Raw genomic sequence first — 16214 nt, forward strand, 5'->3', positions numbered from 1 at the left:
AACGGTCGAGATAGAATACAGTGGTATTGGACGCATACAATAATCCACGGCAGGCAACGGTGGCCATGCGAGATGGCAAAATGCGATGAATCTCCAATGGTCGGGCCCGACCCCGGCCTTGATGTTTATCCACAATGTTTTGTTATCTTGTCCCTTAATCATGGTCATCCAACGTAGTAACGGGACCACTCGCTCGCGCGTCCGCCCCACCTGATCTGCACGATATTTTACGGCGTCGTGAGCAAGCTACAATACAAGTAAGACGATAGCTCGTCCAAGGGAGAAACCTAGTGGCAGTAGCTAAGACGCAACGGCAATGATCCGCCGATCCCAATCGCAGCTGACACGGCGATACGGACGAACGGGACTCCGGAAAAGTCACGGCTTTCTGGAACCTGTCAGTTTCTGCTGCTCAGACGATTCAGGCGAGCCAATCCGGCACCGGCCGGCCGGCCGGCCGACGCGTCCATTCCCGCGAATAGTTTGGGCTCAAATCTGCGACCGTGCGCGCGTGGCCTGCCGTGCGAGGCTCCCCACAAGTTTGGCGCCGTCTCGCGCTGGCCATCAGGTCGTGGAGACGGTGATCCGCTCGCGCCCTCGTCCACACGATCACATTCACAGGGACACACGCGGCGCGACCCCGGCTCAACACGTCGCGGCCGGTGGTTGCTGTACGTGCTGAGTGCCGACTACAACCGGAGTATTTCTTCGCCCATCACTAGCACGGTGCAGCGTCTCTCTTTCTCTCTCTGGCATGTGCCGGGTAGCACGTATGTCCCCTCCATGATTGACAACTAGTAGCACCAGCCACGGCGGCCATTAGGCATAGTCACTCTATTATATCTGCGGCATTATGCAGGCACTGCTGGGGCCTGGAGACAACAAGGTCGGTCATATTTTTCTCACAAGTACTACTAAGCAGTAGGCACCGCACGCAGTCAGTGGGCGCCGTGGATCCCGATCTGCGTTTTCGGTTTTGCACGCCCACGGATCAACGGATAGAATACAGTGGTAGGAGCAGTAGAGTTACACGCAACGCGTGTAGGACTCGGCAGAACACACGTAGCGGCAGGAACACGAAAATTTTACTACCCATGCGGAGGTAATGGTTTACGAGAACCGTTTATCGAGATTAAAATTCGTATTGAAAGAATATAAAAAATATAATATACACGAGAAAATTAAAGAAGAAATAGATATTAGATGGAAGTGGATAAACGGTCGAGATAGAAATTGCATTTTCTATAGGTGCAATGTATCCTCCAACCGTTCATTGAGAAAGAAATATATTTTAAAAAATAGATACAAAATATAAAATAAATAAGAGAATAAAAAAATATTAGATAAAAATTGATGAACAGTCGAGACAGTACTACGTGCTTTAAGGACGTGTGAAGTTGTATTTTCTATCGTTGCAGTGGACCCGGACGCATGGCCGAATGGCTCCAAATCCGTTCGCGCGCAGACGACGCCGTCGCGGCAAGGAGACGCAAGCGCAGAAGCGCCACGAAGTGACGGCTTCGCCCCCGGAGGGTCCGCCCACCGCTGTGCCGTTTGGTCCCGGCCGGCGAGGGCATCGTCGTCATTTGGACAGCGCTGAGGGGTAGTGGTCCCGCGGGCTAGGTTGGCGAAGGGAATCCCGGGCAGAGCCCCTCTACCCAAACTGCCCGCGGGCAAGTCCCCTCGGCGGTTATAAAATGGGCGCCAAGGCCTGGATAACGCAGTTTGCCGCTCTGTGACACCGCCGTCTCCCTTCTGCCGTTTTTATTCCCTTCGTCTTCTTCGTCCATAGGTAGCCTCTCCATCTCTCTCTCCCCTATCTTCCTTCAATCTTATCTGGTACAACTGATAAGGTGTTAAGAAAGCATGCTAATCTTATCTGATTCTTGTTTTCGAAGTGAATTTTGCATCGATAATCCTTTTTTCTTGGAACGAGGTGAATTTTGCACCTAGAAAGCTAGAACGTTACTAAATGAAATCTGGAACCCCGTTCTTGGTTTTCAGTGGTACGGCTGTAATGGAACAACATGATTTGAAATGGAGGTTATGAGTGGAATTTAATTGCTTGTGCTGTTCTCACTGCGTTATGAGCTACTAATTTACTCCCAGAATTTGTATTTATTTTGTCATTTGTTGCGGCCAATATCTATAGATGTGATGATGCACCCTGCGATTCTTTTAAGACACCGCGAGATGCGAGTTCTGACCATCTCTCTTTCGTTCCTCACCTGCAGATCAGAGAGAGAGAGAGAGAGTCGCTGAGGTGAATCGATGGCGTCCAACTACGTCGACACCACGGGCGAGGAGGGCAGGTTCCACGGCCCCCACCACAGCAGCAGCACCACCCCGACTGGCGCCGCGGCGTCGTCGCCGCGCACGATGCGCCGGAGCTTCTCGTCCGCGTCCTCGGCCGGCAGCCACGGCGGCGGCGGCGCCGCTCCCAAGTGCGTGTGCGCCCCCGCGACGCACGCCGGGTCGTTCAAGTGCCGGCTCCACCGCACCAACTCCCAGGGCCACGGCCACCCGCACCCGTCCCCACCCGCCTCCCCCGCCTCCGCCGCGCCGCCGCAGGGCGTCCCGTCCTCCGCCTCCTCCCACACCGTCGAGGCCCAGTGAGGCCGCGGAGCTGCTGCCGGTCCCGGAATCGTCAGACCATGCGACCAAGAACCAAGACGAGGAGCGAGCAGCAGGGGAAACGAGAGAAAGAACAGAATATATCGTATCAGAAGAAGGGAGCCTATTAGTATTCCCTTTGTTGTGATCCGTATTACCGGAAGATTTTTGCTTTTGCTTTTTCCCCTTCTCATTTCTGTGTGGGATCCCTCGTTTTCTGCTGCTTGATTCCCAGCCCTCCTTCAGATGATGAAACTCCTCTGCTGCAGTCAGGCTCCTCCCTGCTTCTAGCTCTAATCCATACCACACTACTCTCTCAATTACCGCTATTTACCATTCTACTGGAGTACCTACCCCCTTTGTTGTTACGTCATGTCTGAGATGAGATCTCGTGTAGATTTCAGAGCGATGCCTTGTGCTTCCATTGGGCAGCATGGTGAGCTGCCGATCGAGAGTTCGAGCAGGCTGTCTGCACTGTCGATTCTTTTGGAAGACTTCAGTTGCCAGTTATTTTGGTTAGAGTTGGCGCCATTCACAGAGCATGCACAACAGTGGGGTGCTTAAAAGAAGTGTTTACCTAATAAATTGGTTTACTTGTGCCACGTCAAATAGGTTGGGTGCTTATAGAGGAAAATGTGCTCAAGTTTGCTTCGAGTATTTGAACCTTTTTAAGCACTAATTTTGCATTGAGAGAATGATTTTTCTACCGATGCTTAATGATGTGGCAATATTCTTTTTCCCTAGTGTCCAACTCTCCAGCTGTGACGGTTACGGATTATGTTGAGAACAATATTCTTTGGAGACGGAAAGTTGATGGCGGAAATGACGATGTGATTGCTTTGGTTGGTTGCTCTGTGAATTCTCGCCAATTCCTGTTTCAATTTAGCTTGAGCATGATTTGGGACTCGTTTTTGCCAGCGTTGATAGCATTTCGCTATCGTCCAGGTTCAATCTACTTGGGGTTCTGAGTTCCGACAACAGTGCACAGAACAAGATCAGATACCAGTTCATCGGACAATAGTAGATCGGATACGAGTGTATCAGACAAAAGTAGGTTCAGAATTTCAGATCCGTCTGTCTGGTTTCTGTCTGGTTTCTGTAATCCTGTGTGCTCGACACATCATCCATGACAACATCTTTAAGCATTGATTAAGTCCTGAAACGCGATGGAGACGAGAAAAGCGAGCCTTGTTGCTTGTGCTAATGGATTAAGACTGATTGGAGGGATCCGATTCCAGACAAACAATACGACCACACTTGCATCACATACCAGTAAATATTGCTTTGCTGGTAGTGGAACCAAGCAGGTATTTTCCTGCCACACTGGTGGTGCAAACGGAGTGACATCCTCTACCTTTAGTGTTACGGTACCTGTAACTTTAGCCTGAGATTTATTGCTACAGTGATACTACAACATAATTGCCACAGTGATTTGTGTATAGTACCCTTGTTATCGTGATTCACTGTAGCGACACTCATGTTTTGGCTAGTCGCAGTTGCTGGCTTGTAACTTGCACCAATACACGATTACACGAATAATTGACTTGACTTGATGGCCTATAAAGACGCAGAAGCTAGCTCTAGCTCGGCACAAATACGAGCACCACTTTCTGCCTATCTTTGTTTTGCAGTTGCAGTGTTCCTCTTTCTCCAGATATTAGGCGCTTGTGATGATTCCGTTATTGTGTTTGTATAAGTAGCTAGGTAGTTTAGTGAAGCATAGTATATTAGAAGTATTAGCCTAGAAGGAAGCAGAGGAGCTAGGTGGAGGTACAGATGATGGAGGTGTTCATCCATGAGGAGTATGTGCACAAGCGCCGGGAGCAGAGGCAGCAGCTGCGCCGGCGGCAGATGAGGACGCTGCAGATTGAGACTGAGAAGAGGAAGCTGCTGCCGAGTGCAGCTGCGGGTCAGCAGAGCCCGAAGGACCAGGCAGCCGCCGTGGCGCCGTCCCCCGCTGGGTCGCCGACGGCGGATGCTGCTTCCTTCCGGGACCATCTCTTCGACTACCTCAAGCCGTATTAGCTTCCCTCCCTCCAGCTCCTCTGCAACTTTGCGGATCTTGAATCTGTCCTTCTGAGTCTGTGCACTGGTTACAGCTTACATCCCTGTTTGCGTCAAGTAGTCTGCACAGATGTGGAAGTACTAGCAATCTAGCACCTTTGTACTTTTGAGATGAAATGTATTAACACCTTTGTACTTTCGAGATGAAATGTATTAACATCTTGAGCTGCCATTTCTTGTCTGCAATAGAAGAGTATGGAAATGTGAGCTTATAACATGTCGATCACCAAATTGTGGAGATCGTTTTTTTGTTTTTTTTCAGTTTGATGCAGCATCAACATAAGGCACCTAGCTCTATTAGCAAGTCAGTTGGATCAGATTCTCTTGTGCATTGTGCAGTACGCTTCGTCGTAGTAGTTTCTTGCAGACATATTCCCGATCGAAGAATCTGTCCTGCCAGCTGATAATTTCCCACGAATAACAGATCCGTTCCTCAATTCATTTGCTTAGGATAATATGGGCACCTAATGTAGCATCACCCATTGTAAATACAGAAGATACACAATGATCCTTCGTCGAGTTGTAGCATATTCGAACAATTATTAAGACATTGTAATATAATAAGACCATGAATCATAATCTTCATAACAGAAAATACTTAATCAGTAAGACATGGATGTTGGGGTATTGAAAAAGAGCACGATATGATATGTTTCTAGGTTTTTGCTAAGTTTTTTCACAATTCAAGTTTATAAGGGACGCATTTGGGCCTTCTAATGAACCATGTTATAGCACGATGAATAACATACTATGTCATAGCAGTTCAAAATTTCAAAGAATACTAAAATATGATATACTACAAACCACCATAACATCAAAAAAATATTGTTGCAAAAAACTATTAGGCTCAGTGGCTCTAGTAAATGGCATTAGTAAGACTTCAGTGTTGATTACATGTTCAGAGAGAAAGCATTCTTAGCAAGTCTGCATTTATGTGCTAGTCCTATTAGTTCAAAGAGCAGCTTCTCTCAAGATGAGCTGAACGTCCTATCTGAGGTTGGCCTAAACAGTTTTCTTTTAGACCTCAGATAGGATGTCTAGCTCGTCTTGAGAGAAGCTGCTCTCTGAACAAGTAGAATTGGCACATAAATGCTGACTTGAGAAGAATGTTTCCTCTCTGAACCTATGAAATCAGTACTAAAGTCCTAGAAGTAATAAAGAAATATGACCTCGAGCCATATCATTATCGCCACTATTTTATTGTATTTCAAAACAAATGTTTGCTTCTCCGTAGAGAGCATGATATCAAAAATAAGCATAGCAATATGAACCGGCAGTGATGGGCCAGCATATAAGGCTAGTTCTGTAGTAGTATGTTGTGGCTCTGCTTCGCCGCCCTCCATCAGATCTAGCCTCCGCGCGTGCTATGAAGACCGCCGCTTCTAGTCCTACCGTCATGTGAAGTGGGGTGATGACAATCACCTCTCTGGGCGGCACTGATGTGGGGATCCATGCGGGTCCTATGGCTCACCACTACGAGGCGCCATGGGTGTCAGTCGGCTCTAGGGTCGCCCTCGTTGTGACCCATCTCTGCGCCACATTGAGCAATCATCATCTCTTTTGCACATGTCAGAGTCAGAGCACATCAATGCTTTCAAAAGGCGGGCACACGGTAGATGCTACCGCAGCCTCGCACGTGACCACAAGGTCAGCTCTTGTTGGGGACCCTTCCGCTGCATCTGCTGTCATTGCCCTAGGCATCGAGAGCAATACTGCCGCTTTCTGGCCCATCTCCGGTCTCACATGCAAGCTCTCCGTCAGTCTAATCTCGCTGCCATCAACAAACTCGCAGCTGGGCAGACGTCATGACCACATCTCCGCCAAGTGGACTCCACGCTTCGCCTAGCCCCTTTGCTATGCACAACAAGGATGTCGCCTCCGTCTGCCATGATAAGGAATGTGTTGAGTGTGTCTACCTCTGTCACACCTGTCTTGGCTATGCCACACCAAACCTTCAGTCCATTCTCGCACGTATGATGGATTTGTTGCATTCAGAGCTCCAACAACTACTCGTGACCCATTTGGAGGAAGTGGTGTGCCCGGTTAGTGATGAGGCCTCTACCATCAAGTTGTGACTGGCTCATGTGGCCAACCTCCTAGAACATGAAAAGCTGCCTAGCGAGTATCTCGCTGTTGCTAACATGGTTGGGATCTTTGGTCCCTATTATCTGATTTGACACTTCCTGACCCTGTCTGTCTTCGCTTCATTCATGGCTGTTCGCATGCCTTCCGAGGACTCTTTGTCATGCAAAACTGCGATTGCGACTATTGTGGACCTGGATGTTCATGAGTTTCCCATCGTCAATGAGGTGGATGTTTTTCCCAGCAGGACCTACACCTAAGTTGTCACCCCTGTCGACCCCTTTGTTGTCGTGGATGGCTCTGCCTAGTTGACCACCGAAGAGCGAACGGGTCCCATCACCCTTGTTAGCCCCTTGGTCCCCATTATTATTGGTGCTTTCCCATCAAACACTGAGGTACGATTGGGGCTCATGGCAGACCCCAGATTGCAACTCCAAGCTCAAGCCACCAAGGCGGAAGATTGAACTAGCAGTACACCTATGGCCAAGACCCCTACAAATTGTGAGCTGCTGGTTGATACTTCCAAGTTGACAATTGAGGACAGTGTGCAATCATATGAAGCTTACCTCCCAGAGATTCTAGATTGCTATTTGGATCTCCCTGTCGTGCCTACTCGAGACTTAACCGAAGTGCCTAAGCACCCTCCCTCTGTGAAGGCCTAAAACCCCCTTTGCTCTCCACCGCAACCTCCACCACCAATGGTGGCACCAGCAAGACACAAGCGAAAGGCTTATGATAGGTCGATCGTACGTCAAAGTGTTCACCTTTCCTTGACGTACCTGGCCAAGTTCAATGTGTCTGCGCTCCCATCGCAAGAGGAGCTATCTCAGATCATCTCGGTTGTCGGTCTCATGCTTTCCTTGTGCCGTGAGTCGTTGACCTCGCGAGTCGATCGAGTGTGGGTCTTACTGGCCATTGTCACTTTTTTGCTTTAGTTGCTTTCTCTGTTGCTAGCGCTACTGGCGTCCTTGCCTTAGTTGTTGCTAGCATTGCTCGATCCCTTTAGGGTCACTGTACTACCCAGTCTGGGTTTCTTCTTCTTTATTAATGCAATCGGTAGCTCTCCTGCCTGGTTCATTTTAAAAAAACTAACGATGACAAATAAGACAATTGTGTAACGCTTAAAGCTCATATAGTTGGAGAGTTGGCTGGTCACTTTGCGTTTGGAGTCCAAGACGGATACAACGCATCAATAGCGCTTCAAAACGTTGGTGCTAATACTAACACTCATACTTGATTGGTAATTCATATTAGCTAGTGAATCTATTGGTTGATGTGTTCCAATCTTAGCCAATATGTAGGTGCGTAGATACCAGCTTGATCCAGATTCTATGTTGTTTTCTTTGCCCCCGAGCTCGCCCACACTCCCCACTCGGCATCAACGATGCGTTGGAGGCCTGTAGGAATCGGTGATGTCCTAAGGGGGTGAATTACGACACCTAAAATTAATCGGCTCTAAAAACTTCACAAGATAAATCTATATCAATTTCTATCTAAATGTGCTCTAGATTTAAGGTACCGGAAGGTCCGAGATCAGGGAGGATGCATGACTGACTATTTCTTGTAGAGAAGAATCAAAGCATAGAAGAACGAAGATCAACGCACCAAAAGGCCAACACCTGTGTCTTACACACCAGATGCTTTACCAAAGTATTTCCTACAGAAGCTTTTCAAGAGTTGAAGGTCGAAGAATACCTCACCGGATGGCCAGTGATAGGTGCTGTGTATACTGGAGGCTTACACCAGAGCGATTTACATAGAGAGGCTGCAGAGACTCGGGTGGCTCAAATATACTCATTAGATAGTTCGGTGATAGAGATGAAGTATATACCGGAGTGTCTGGTGTTCACAGAGGCTTAGAGTGGGTTCAACGGCTAATTTCTGAGGTTGTACTTACCGGATGATCCGGTGTTAGCACTACTATTTTTACCGGATCATCCAGTGTTAACAACTTTTCTGAGCCATTGGAAAAATGACTAGTTGGCGGGTTTGAGGCTATAAATACCCATCCACTTGGTCATTTGAATGTGATGCAGTCTAGAGAAACACAGAGACACTTGAGAAGACATCTAAGCCACCAAAGTGCTTAAAATAATCATTCAAGGAAATTAAGTACAAGATTAGTGAGTGATTAGTGCTTATAGGTCTAGAGAGAGTGTTGCTAGTTGATTGCTACCTAGAGAGTGGATCAAGGAGTGATCCTAACTTGTACCAAGTGGTACGCCAGCGCTTTGGAGTCTAGGTGACTCAGCGGCAAATTGAGCCAGAGTTGCTCAAGCTTGTTGACCCTCTGACTTGGTGTGGAGCATTGGCAAGACACGTGTATGGGTACACGGAAACCCTTGCCTTGGTGGCTCAAGTTCTAAAGTGATCACGGCGGTAAGTGACTGGAAGGGAGGCTTGTGGTGAGATCTTGCCTTGGTGGCTTGGTGGCTCATCTGGTTTATGCCTTGGTGGTTTGGTGGCTCATTTGACTTTAGGCCTTGGTGTCTCAAGAGCCATGACCGAGTGCCGTTCGGGAGCATATTCTTTGTGCAGCTCTAACGTGGACTAGGGGTGACATCTATGCCATCGATACCATGGGATTAAAATCCCTTGTTCCGAATTTGCGCTCTCTAACTTATTTATGTTTACTCATTTACATACTTGTAATCTCCCTTTGCACAATTACCTTCCGAGAGTAGTTTTCTAGGATTGGCTATAAGCTACAAATATTTTTAGCGGTAGAGTAGGCACACTAGATAAACCTAGATCACTTTTAGATTGAATTTGACACACTAGATACCCAAATCCTCATCTAAAGATAAAAGAGGTAAAGGAGCTAGATGCAAAATCTTTCAATTATTGTAGCTCATTTACCTTGTCTAGGATTGCTTGTGCATTTTTCAATTTATTGCAATGCCTAGTGTAGGTTTTCATATGGCAGCTTGCTTGTGCTTCTCTCTTTTTTACGAGCAACCCACATGGTTTATTAGGTGTAGATTTCTTTTATATCACTAGTTTTACAATTAGTATCTTTTATGTGTAATGATCCAATCTATAAGATAAATTCTCATTGTTATCAAAAGCAAGTGCATATCTCTCACAAGTATTTGACATTTGTATACACATATTTAGAGGTGTATATCCTATAGATTGTGATTTTAAGACTAACATGTGTTGCTAGATACATCTTTTTTGAAGTCTAATGGAGCAATTAACACGTCCCCGGAGGTATATAATACTTAAAGACTTCAATTGGTATCATTGTCAATTCATTTCTACATTTAAGCTACCTCCATGCATGATATGACTTAAACTTTATACCTATACTTATTGCCTAGATGTGCATATATTGCTATATTCATACAAGTGATATTCACTAGTGAGTCTCATTATATTATTGCACACATATAGGGTGAGTTTAGATTATACCATGTGAGTTTCATGGATTATAATCCTTATTTGTCCTTTTCAATTGATATCAATGCCTCCTACACTTATAATTGGTATATCTTTTCAATTGGTATCATTTTATTGGATCATGAGTTGTGAAACTTTCTCCCATGTTCTCTAATGCTCTTTCTCGAGCTCAACATGTGTTTGTAGCCCTTTTTTGAGGTTGTTGACAAAAGGGGAGAAGTTTGACGACGAAGGCAAGAGGTATGCCTAGTGGAGAATAAGCAAGATGCCAAGGTTGACAAAAGGAGACTCATCTACATTTGGTATAAAAAATATGCAATGAAGAAGCTCTTGCATGGGTTGATTACGTGAGATAGTGACAATAGAGAAAGGGGGAGCCACAACAAAAAGAGGGGCTAAGTGGTAAGAACATGCACCTAAGCAATATGGTAAGGCTTTGTGCTCTTTACAATTGGTATGATTTATTATTTACCACTTGCTTTGGTTGTGTTGTCATCAATCACTAAAAAGGGAGAGATTGTAGCGAAAATGACCCTATTAGACCATGATTCTGATTCTAGTGATTAATGAAAATATAGTCATTGGTACTAACATGTTTGTTAAGTATATACTTTAGTAGGTCTCATAGATGCAATATATTATGAAGCCACTATAGTTGGGACAAAGATAGACTAAATTGGATAAGTCCTAGGAAGATAACCCACCAGATAGTCCGATGTAGAAGAAATTGAACTCACCGAAGCATCTCTAACAATACGGGAGAGAAGGCTAAAGACTTCACCAGATAGTCCGGTGCTTAGCAAGGTATAGCACCAGAGCTTTATCTGCAGAGAAGAGCAGAACTGAAGAAGCCACTGGATAGTTCAGTGTTGATGAAGAAGGTGCACATTGGAGTATTTTGGCTTGGGACTTGTCGGTGAATCAGGAACCAGGGGTCCCTGAATCCCGAGGCCAGGCTAGCATTCTGCCACGTGGTGCCTTCCCGCGGGGTCCATCTCCGCGAGGTATGAAAAGACTATGTCCCGGGAGAGGGCGCTCGGGGCCATGAACAGTGGTCCCCGAGTACCCAGGTTCCTCGATGATCTGCGAAGATCAAGTGACCGGGAAGATAGTACTCGGGGTCATGAACAGTGGCCCCCGAGCACCCAAGTCCCCCGATGACCAGAAAAACCGAGTACTGGGAAGGGTGTGCTCGGGGTCGCAAACAGTGGCCCCTGAGCACCCAAGTACCCCGAGGACCCGAGGAAGGTAGTTTCGGGAGAGAGTGCTCGGGGCTGCGAATAGTGGCCCTCGAGGATCCGAACAGTGAATTCCGGGAGAGAGTGCTCGGGGAGGTGAACAGTGACTCCCGAGCACTCGGTTCCCTAACGGCCCAAGAAGTCCTTCGTTGGTGGCCCCACAGAGGTCCAGCGATGAGGTATCAGCCTGTGAAAGGCCCGATGCCGCATTTAAGAGGGCGCGTGGCCTATCACCTCCAACTGCTCCTGCCACGCTCGGTGTCAGTCCCTGCCACATTCTGGCAGAAGGACGTCGGGACACTTAATGCACGGGTCCCATCCCGCGTCATCCGGCGCGCCTCGGGATAGCATCGCAAGGCCCGAGGCGCCCCACCTGCCGCCCTGCTGTGTCAGACGAACAAGACCGGGCGGGCACGCCGGGTTGCTCTGCGAATGCCCGGTGGGCCCTCTCCACGGCGCCCATTGCCAGCGCCATCATGACGACCGAAGACAGGGGGGGGGCGTTTTCAACCCCCCGTCACTTCGCGCTGGCGAGCCCATGATGACTATCTTTCCATTTATGGTGCCTTGGAACTCGTGCCCTCCCTTTCGGGGCACGCTACTGCCGGTGAGTATTTAAGGGAGCCAGCGGGTGCGGACAAAAACAACGCTCGAACTCTCAGACAACTCTCAGAGAGCACTGACGCCAAGACTCGAAGAACATCTTCGTAGAAACATAGAAGCTGAGACCACTGAAGAACAAGGAGCCCGAAGCTCTAGGATAGACAAACATTCTTGTAACTAGCAAAATTCCTGAGAGACATTCTCAGGGCATTTATAGCTTCCACACAGGAGTAGGGTATTACGCTCAGTGTGGCCCGAACCTGTGTAAAAATCCCTCCAATGCATTTACTGCGTTCTGCATTCGATCCTTCTGCCCCACCTGCCATCGCATTTACACCCATTTATTTCTCCCGTAACATATTCAGAATCATCCCCCCGGCCGAATCTCAAAAAGGGGTCCCTCAGGATCCCTACGATAGGAGTTCACCCTCCGACAGCTGGCGCGCCAGGTAGGTGGGTTGCATCCCTAAATTTGTTTGTTTATTTTTTCCTGCAGAAAAAAATGGCAGGTGGCCATCGTCTCCAGCGCACCGGCTCCAGCTCCAATGAGGAAATGGAGCCCCTCGCACAGGAGGCCCCAGTCAACTACTTGGAAGAGCGCCGGCGGCGTGCCGCCGTCCGAGCAGCCCGCTACCAGCAAAGCCTGCGGCGTTATCATCAGCGTCACATCCAGGCCCGATCTTTCGAGGTGGGGGATCTAGTTCTCCGACGCGTCCAATCGCGCGAAGGAAGGAATAAACTGTCCCCTATGTGGGAAGGCCCCTTTACCGTGATCGGTGTCCCGCTAGAAGGCTCTTTTTGGTTGGCTGCAGAGGACGGGCAGCCGCTCCCCAATGCGTGGAACATCGAGCATCTGCGCAAGTTCTATCCGTAGGTGGCATGTATGTTCTCGGTCCAACTAGGCCGGGGGCTCCCCCCCCCCCGCCGCCTAAGTTGGCCGGGGGCTACCACTAACCATGTAAGTCACCCAGTCTTGTACAAAATTGTCAATATATATTATCATTCTCTAGTTCTTATTTCAAATTTTATTTTTTCTGGAATCCATATGTCTAATATGTGCGAGAAAAACATGCTCTCTCATTTTCCCCGTTGATAAAAGAATCTCGATCGGTATGCGCATAGGCAGGTGCCGCCTGACCTAAGTCTATTGTGGTAGGCTGTGGTGTTCGGTGTCATGGCAGTACCCCGAGCATCACCGAGCCTCTGGGGTTCTCAGGTAATCCTACCGCCCGAGCAAAGAGTGGTCGGGAACCTAGACCCCAGGGGCGGGCTGTTCGTGCTCGGCCTGGTCAGTCCTTCCCGGGTGCCACCAAGCCATAGGACCTCTGGGTTATGCCTCTGTCTGCATAGTTCGCCGGTCCGGGTATTCAAGAGGTCTCGAGTCGAAAACGAGAGCAGTCTATAATGAGTACCACACTAACAGAGCGCACCAAACAAAGAATCTTTTCCTATTTTCTTAAGTCACAGATCAACAACCGAGAACAGGTCGCTGCTCAGGCCTAGAGGGTCCTCGGGTGGTCCTACCGCTCGGGCATGAGTGGCCGGGACCGCCTGGCCCCGGGCTCCCCATCACACTTTCCAGTGCTCGAGCGCTCCGACCGCAGGAACCAAGTTCCCGGGCACCCCGAGCTCGGAGCGCACACCTTTCCTGGATCGGCCGACCGTAAAGCCTACAGCTGTCCGGTGAGTGGTTAAAGTCATACGAATTTAGATTCAGCAATCTATTATTCCCGAGATATCCTTGGGACCCTCGTATTCTAATCTGTTCGGCGAGATGGTCTCCTCGCGCAAAAAACCCTGCCCACGTGTCCGCTTTTCCCGGAACGACATAACAGACAGTAGAAAGGTGTACCGTACAAACGGCAATGTCTGACCAAAGTCCTTCATGGTGGTCGTGGTGCTCGGTCCGCTTAAAAGTGCCCCGCGCACTACCGAGCCTCTGGGGTTCTCAGGTAATCCTACCGCTCGAGCAAATAGCGGTCGGGCACCTAGACCCTCGGGGCGGGTGTCGGTACTCGGTCCGGTCCGTCCTAGCCCGGGCACCACCAAACCGTGGGGACTCTTGGTCGCATTTCCTCCCGCACGTGTCTCCGGTCTGCTTGTTTGAGTGGTCGCAAAATGGGAAAGCGTTCACTGGTCATGGCGTGTCCCGTGCTGGATCGACCTATCTCCCGAGCAAGGAAGTTCGTGCCTTTGTCTCTTGACTTAGCCGCTGCGGACTCGCGAGGGCTCGGGGGCTGAATGCGCGAAGAGGCCTCACTACTCGGGCGATGAGTGGTCGGGGCGACTTCGTTCTCGGGGTGGGGGGGGGGAGGTCGGGCTCAGTCTGACTAAGTACTTCTCGAGACATCAAGTGAAAAGAGCAGAGACTTCATCAAGCATCAAGACAGTACTGGAGTTGCGATCCCAAGGAAGGGCTTCCATTATATTAAAAAAGGACAGCTATTCTGAGGGATCACTCCCATATTTACATCAAGTCAAAGAAAAAGAAAAATCCAAAAGCCTAATCTAAGTCAGTGGGCTCAAGAGGCGACGAGGAGTCCTCGCTGCTGCTGCCATTGCTCGGCGGTGGCGGCGGCTCCCGCATGAAGCAAGCCGCCACCTCGGCGGCGACGCCTCGGACAGCCTCCCAGGCGGCCTCCTCCTCGGCCTCGACCACCCCTTCCCGGGCTGGCTCCAGCGAGAAGTTCGGATCCCGGCTCCGGTAACAGGCCAGGACGTGCTTGGCCACCGCTTGGGCCAGATCACGCTCTTTCCGGGCGGCTAACTCTTGCACGGCCCGGGGAAGCGCCTTGAGTCGCCGGCTGATCTCCTCGAAGCCGAGGGTGATGTGTCCGATGGTCGCTTGCTCCATCCCCTTCTTGCCCACGTAGACTCGCCCGAGCCCGGCCACCCTCACGGACCACCGTGCTTGCCGAAGGATGTCTCGCACCATCAGTTTCACGTTGGCCCGCTCGGCGGTAACAGTCTCAAGCATGTCCTTCAAGATCTGCAGTCGCTCCTCAAGGCTCAGCTCCTCGGCCGCGCTGGTCGGGACGACCCTGGGCGTCGGTACTTCGGCTTGCTTCTGCTTCACTTGCTGGGCGAGGGCAGAGAGGGCCTGCTCCCGAGCAGTCAGCTCCGACTCCCACTTGGTGGCCTGCTCCTCCCGAGCAGTTAAAGCCGCTGACGCCGTGGCAGCCACCGCTTCCCGGTGAGTCAGCTGCTCCTCTCGGGCATCCAGAGCCGTCACCGTAATGCGGACGTCGGTCTCGTGGATCGCGACATCCTCCTCCTGATGGTGGACTTCGGTGCGGCTCCACTCGAGCTCATCCTTCTGGCGGGCTAAGTCTGCCTGGGAGGCCTCCACCGCCTTCTCGCAGGATGGCATCCTCCCGATCCCGCACTAGCCGCTCCCTAGCGAGCAGCTCTGCGGCCCGCCACCGCGACATCTCACCCAGGAGGGTGGCTTCTTCTTGCGTGGCGACGGCCTCCTTGCACACTTCGTCCAGGGTCTCCCGCTCTGCGTCCATCGCGCACCTCTCCCTCTCATGGGCGGCAAGGGCCGCGGTGATGCGGGCCTCCAAAAGGCGACCGACCTCCGCCAGATGCTCCCCCTCCTCAATGAGGGTGGCGCGGTCCGCCTCAAGCTACGCCCGCTCTCCCGCCACGGCCACCTCCAGCTGCTCGATCACCTCCCGGGCGCTTCCTAGCACGTCCAGGAGAGGTTCTACGGCCCGGCTGGATGACGGCTGGGCGCTGGGTCCCCTGCGAGCCCTCTCTGCCGAGGTGCTCGAGGTCCCCGATTGCTGCCACATCGGCACCACCCTCACTGAGGTCATCCGCCCCGCCCTCGAAGTGCTCGGGGCGGCCTCGGTCGACGCCGGCTGCTAGGGCACGGCCTTTGCCCTCGGCTCGGGGCAGGGCGGCGCCTGCGGCTCCAACTCGGTTGGCGCGCTCTATGGCCTCGGCTCGGTCGGCGCGCTCGGCTCAGGGGCGCTTGGCTCGGGTACAGGAGCCGGCCTTGGCACCCCGACCGTCCCTGGTCCCCGGCGGCGTCCCTCGGCGGCCTGAAAGCAAACAAAGGTTAGTCTCCTAACTTACCCTGGGCGAAACATGCTCGGGGGAAAGAAACTTACGCAGCCTTTGGTCTTCGGTATTGCCATCGCGATTTCGGGATCTTGAACTCCGGGCCGGACGGCTTCGGCCTGGAATCTGCCCTCCTTCTCTTCG

General features: G+C 50.5%; 1 protein-coding gene across 1 annotated transcript; it reads left to right on the plus strand.

The window, feature by feature from the left end:
* The first annotated feature begins 1680 nt into the window (after positions 1-1680).
* On the plus strand, positions 1681-3356 carry LOC133922063 (uncharacterized). The gene is made up of 2 exons (XM_062367222.1): positions 1681-1792; positions 2235-3356. The coding sequence occupies exon 2, from the start codon at positions 2272-2274 to the stop codon at positions 2614-2616; it is 345 nt and encodes a 114-aa protein (XP_062223206.1). The 5' UTR covers positions 1681-1792; positions 2235-2271; the 3' UTR covers positions 2617-3356.
* The last annotated feature ends 12858 nt before the right edge of the window (positions 3357-16214 follow it).

Source organism: Phragmites australis, chromosome 6, assembly GCF_958298935.1.
Source record: "Phragmites australis chromosome 6, lpPhrAust1.1, whole genome shotgun sequence".
In the NCBI taxonomy this organism is placed as follows: domain Eukaryota; kingdom Viridiplantae; phylum Streptophyta; class Magnoliopsida; order Poales; family Poaceae; genus Phragmites; species Phragmites australis.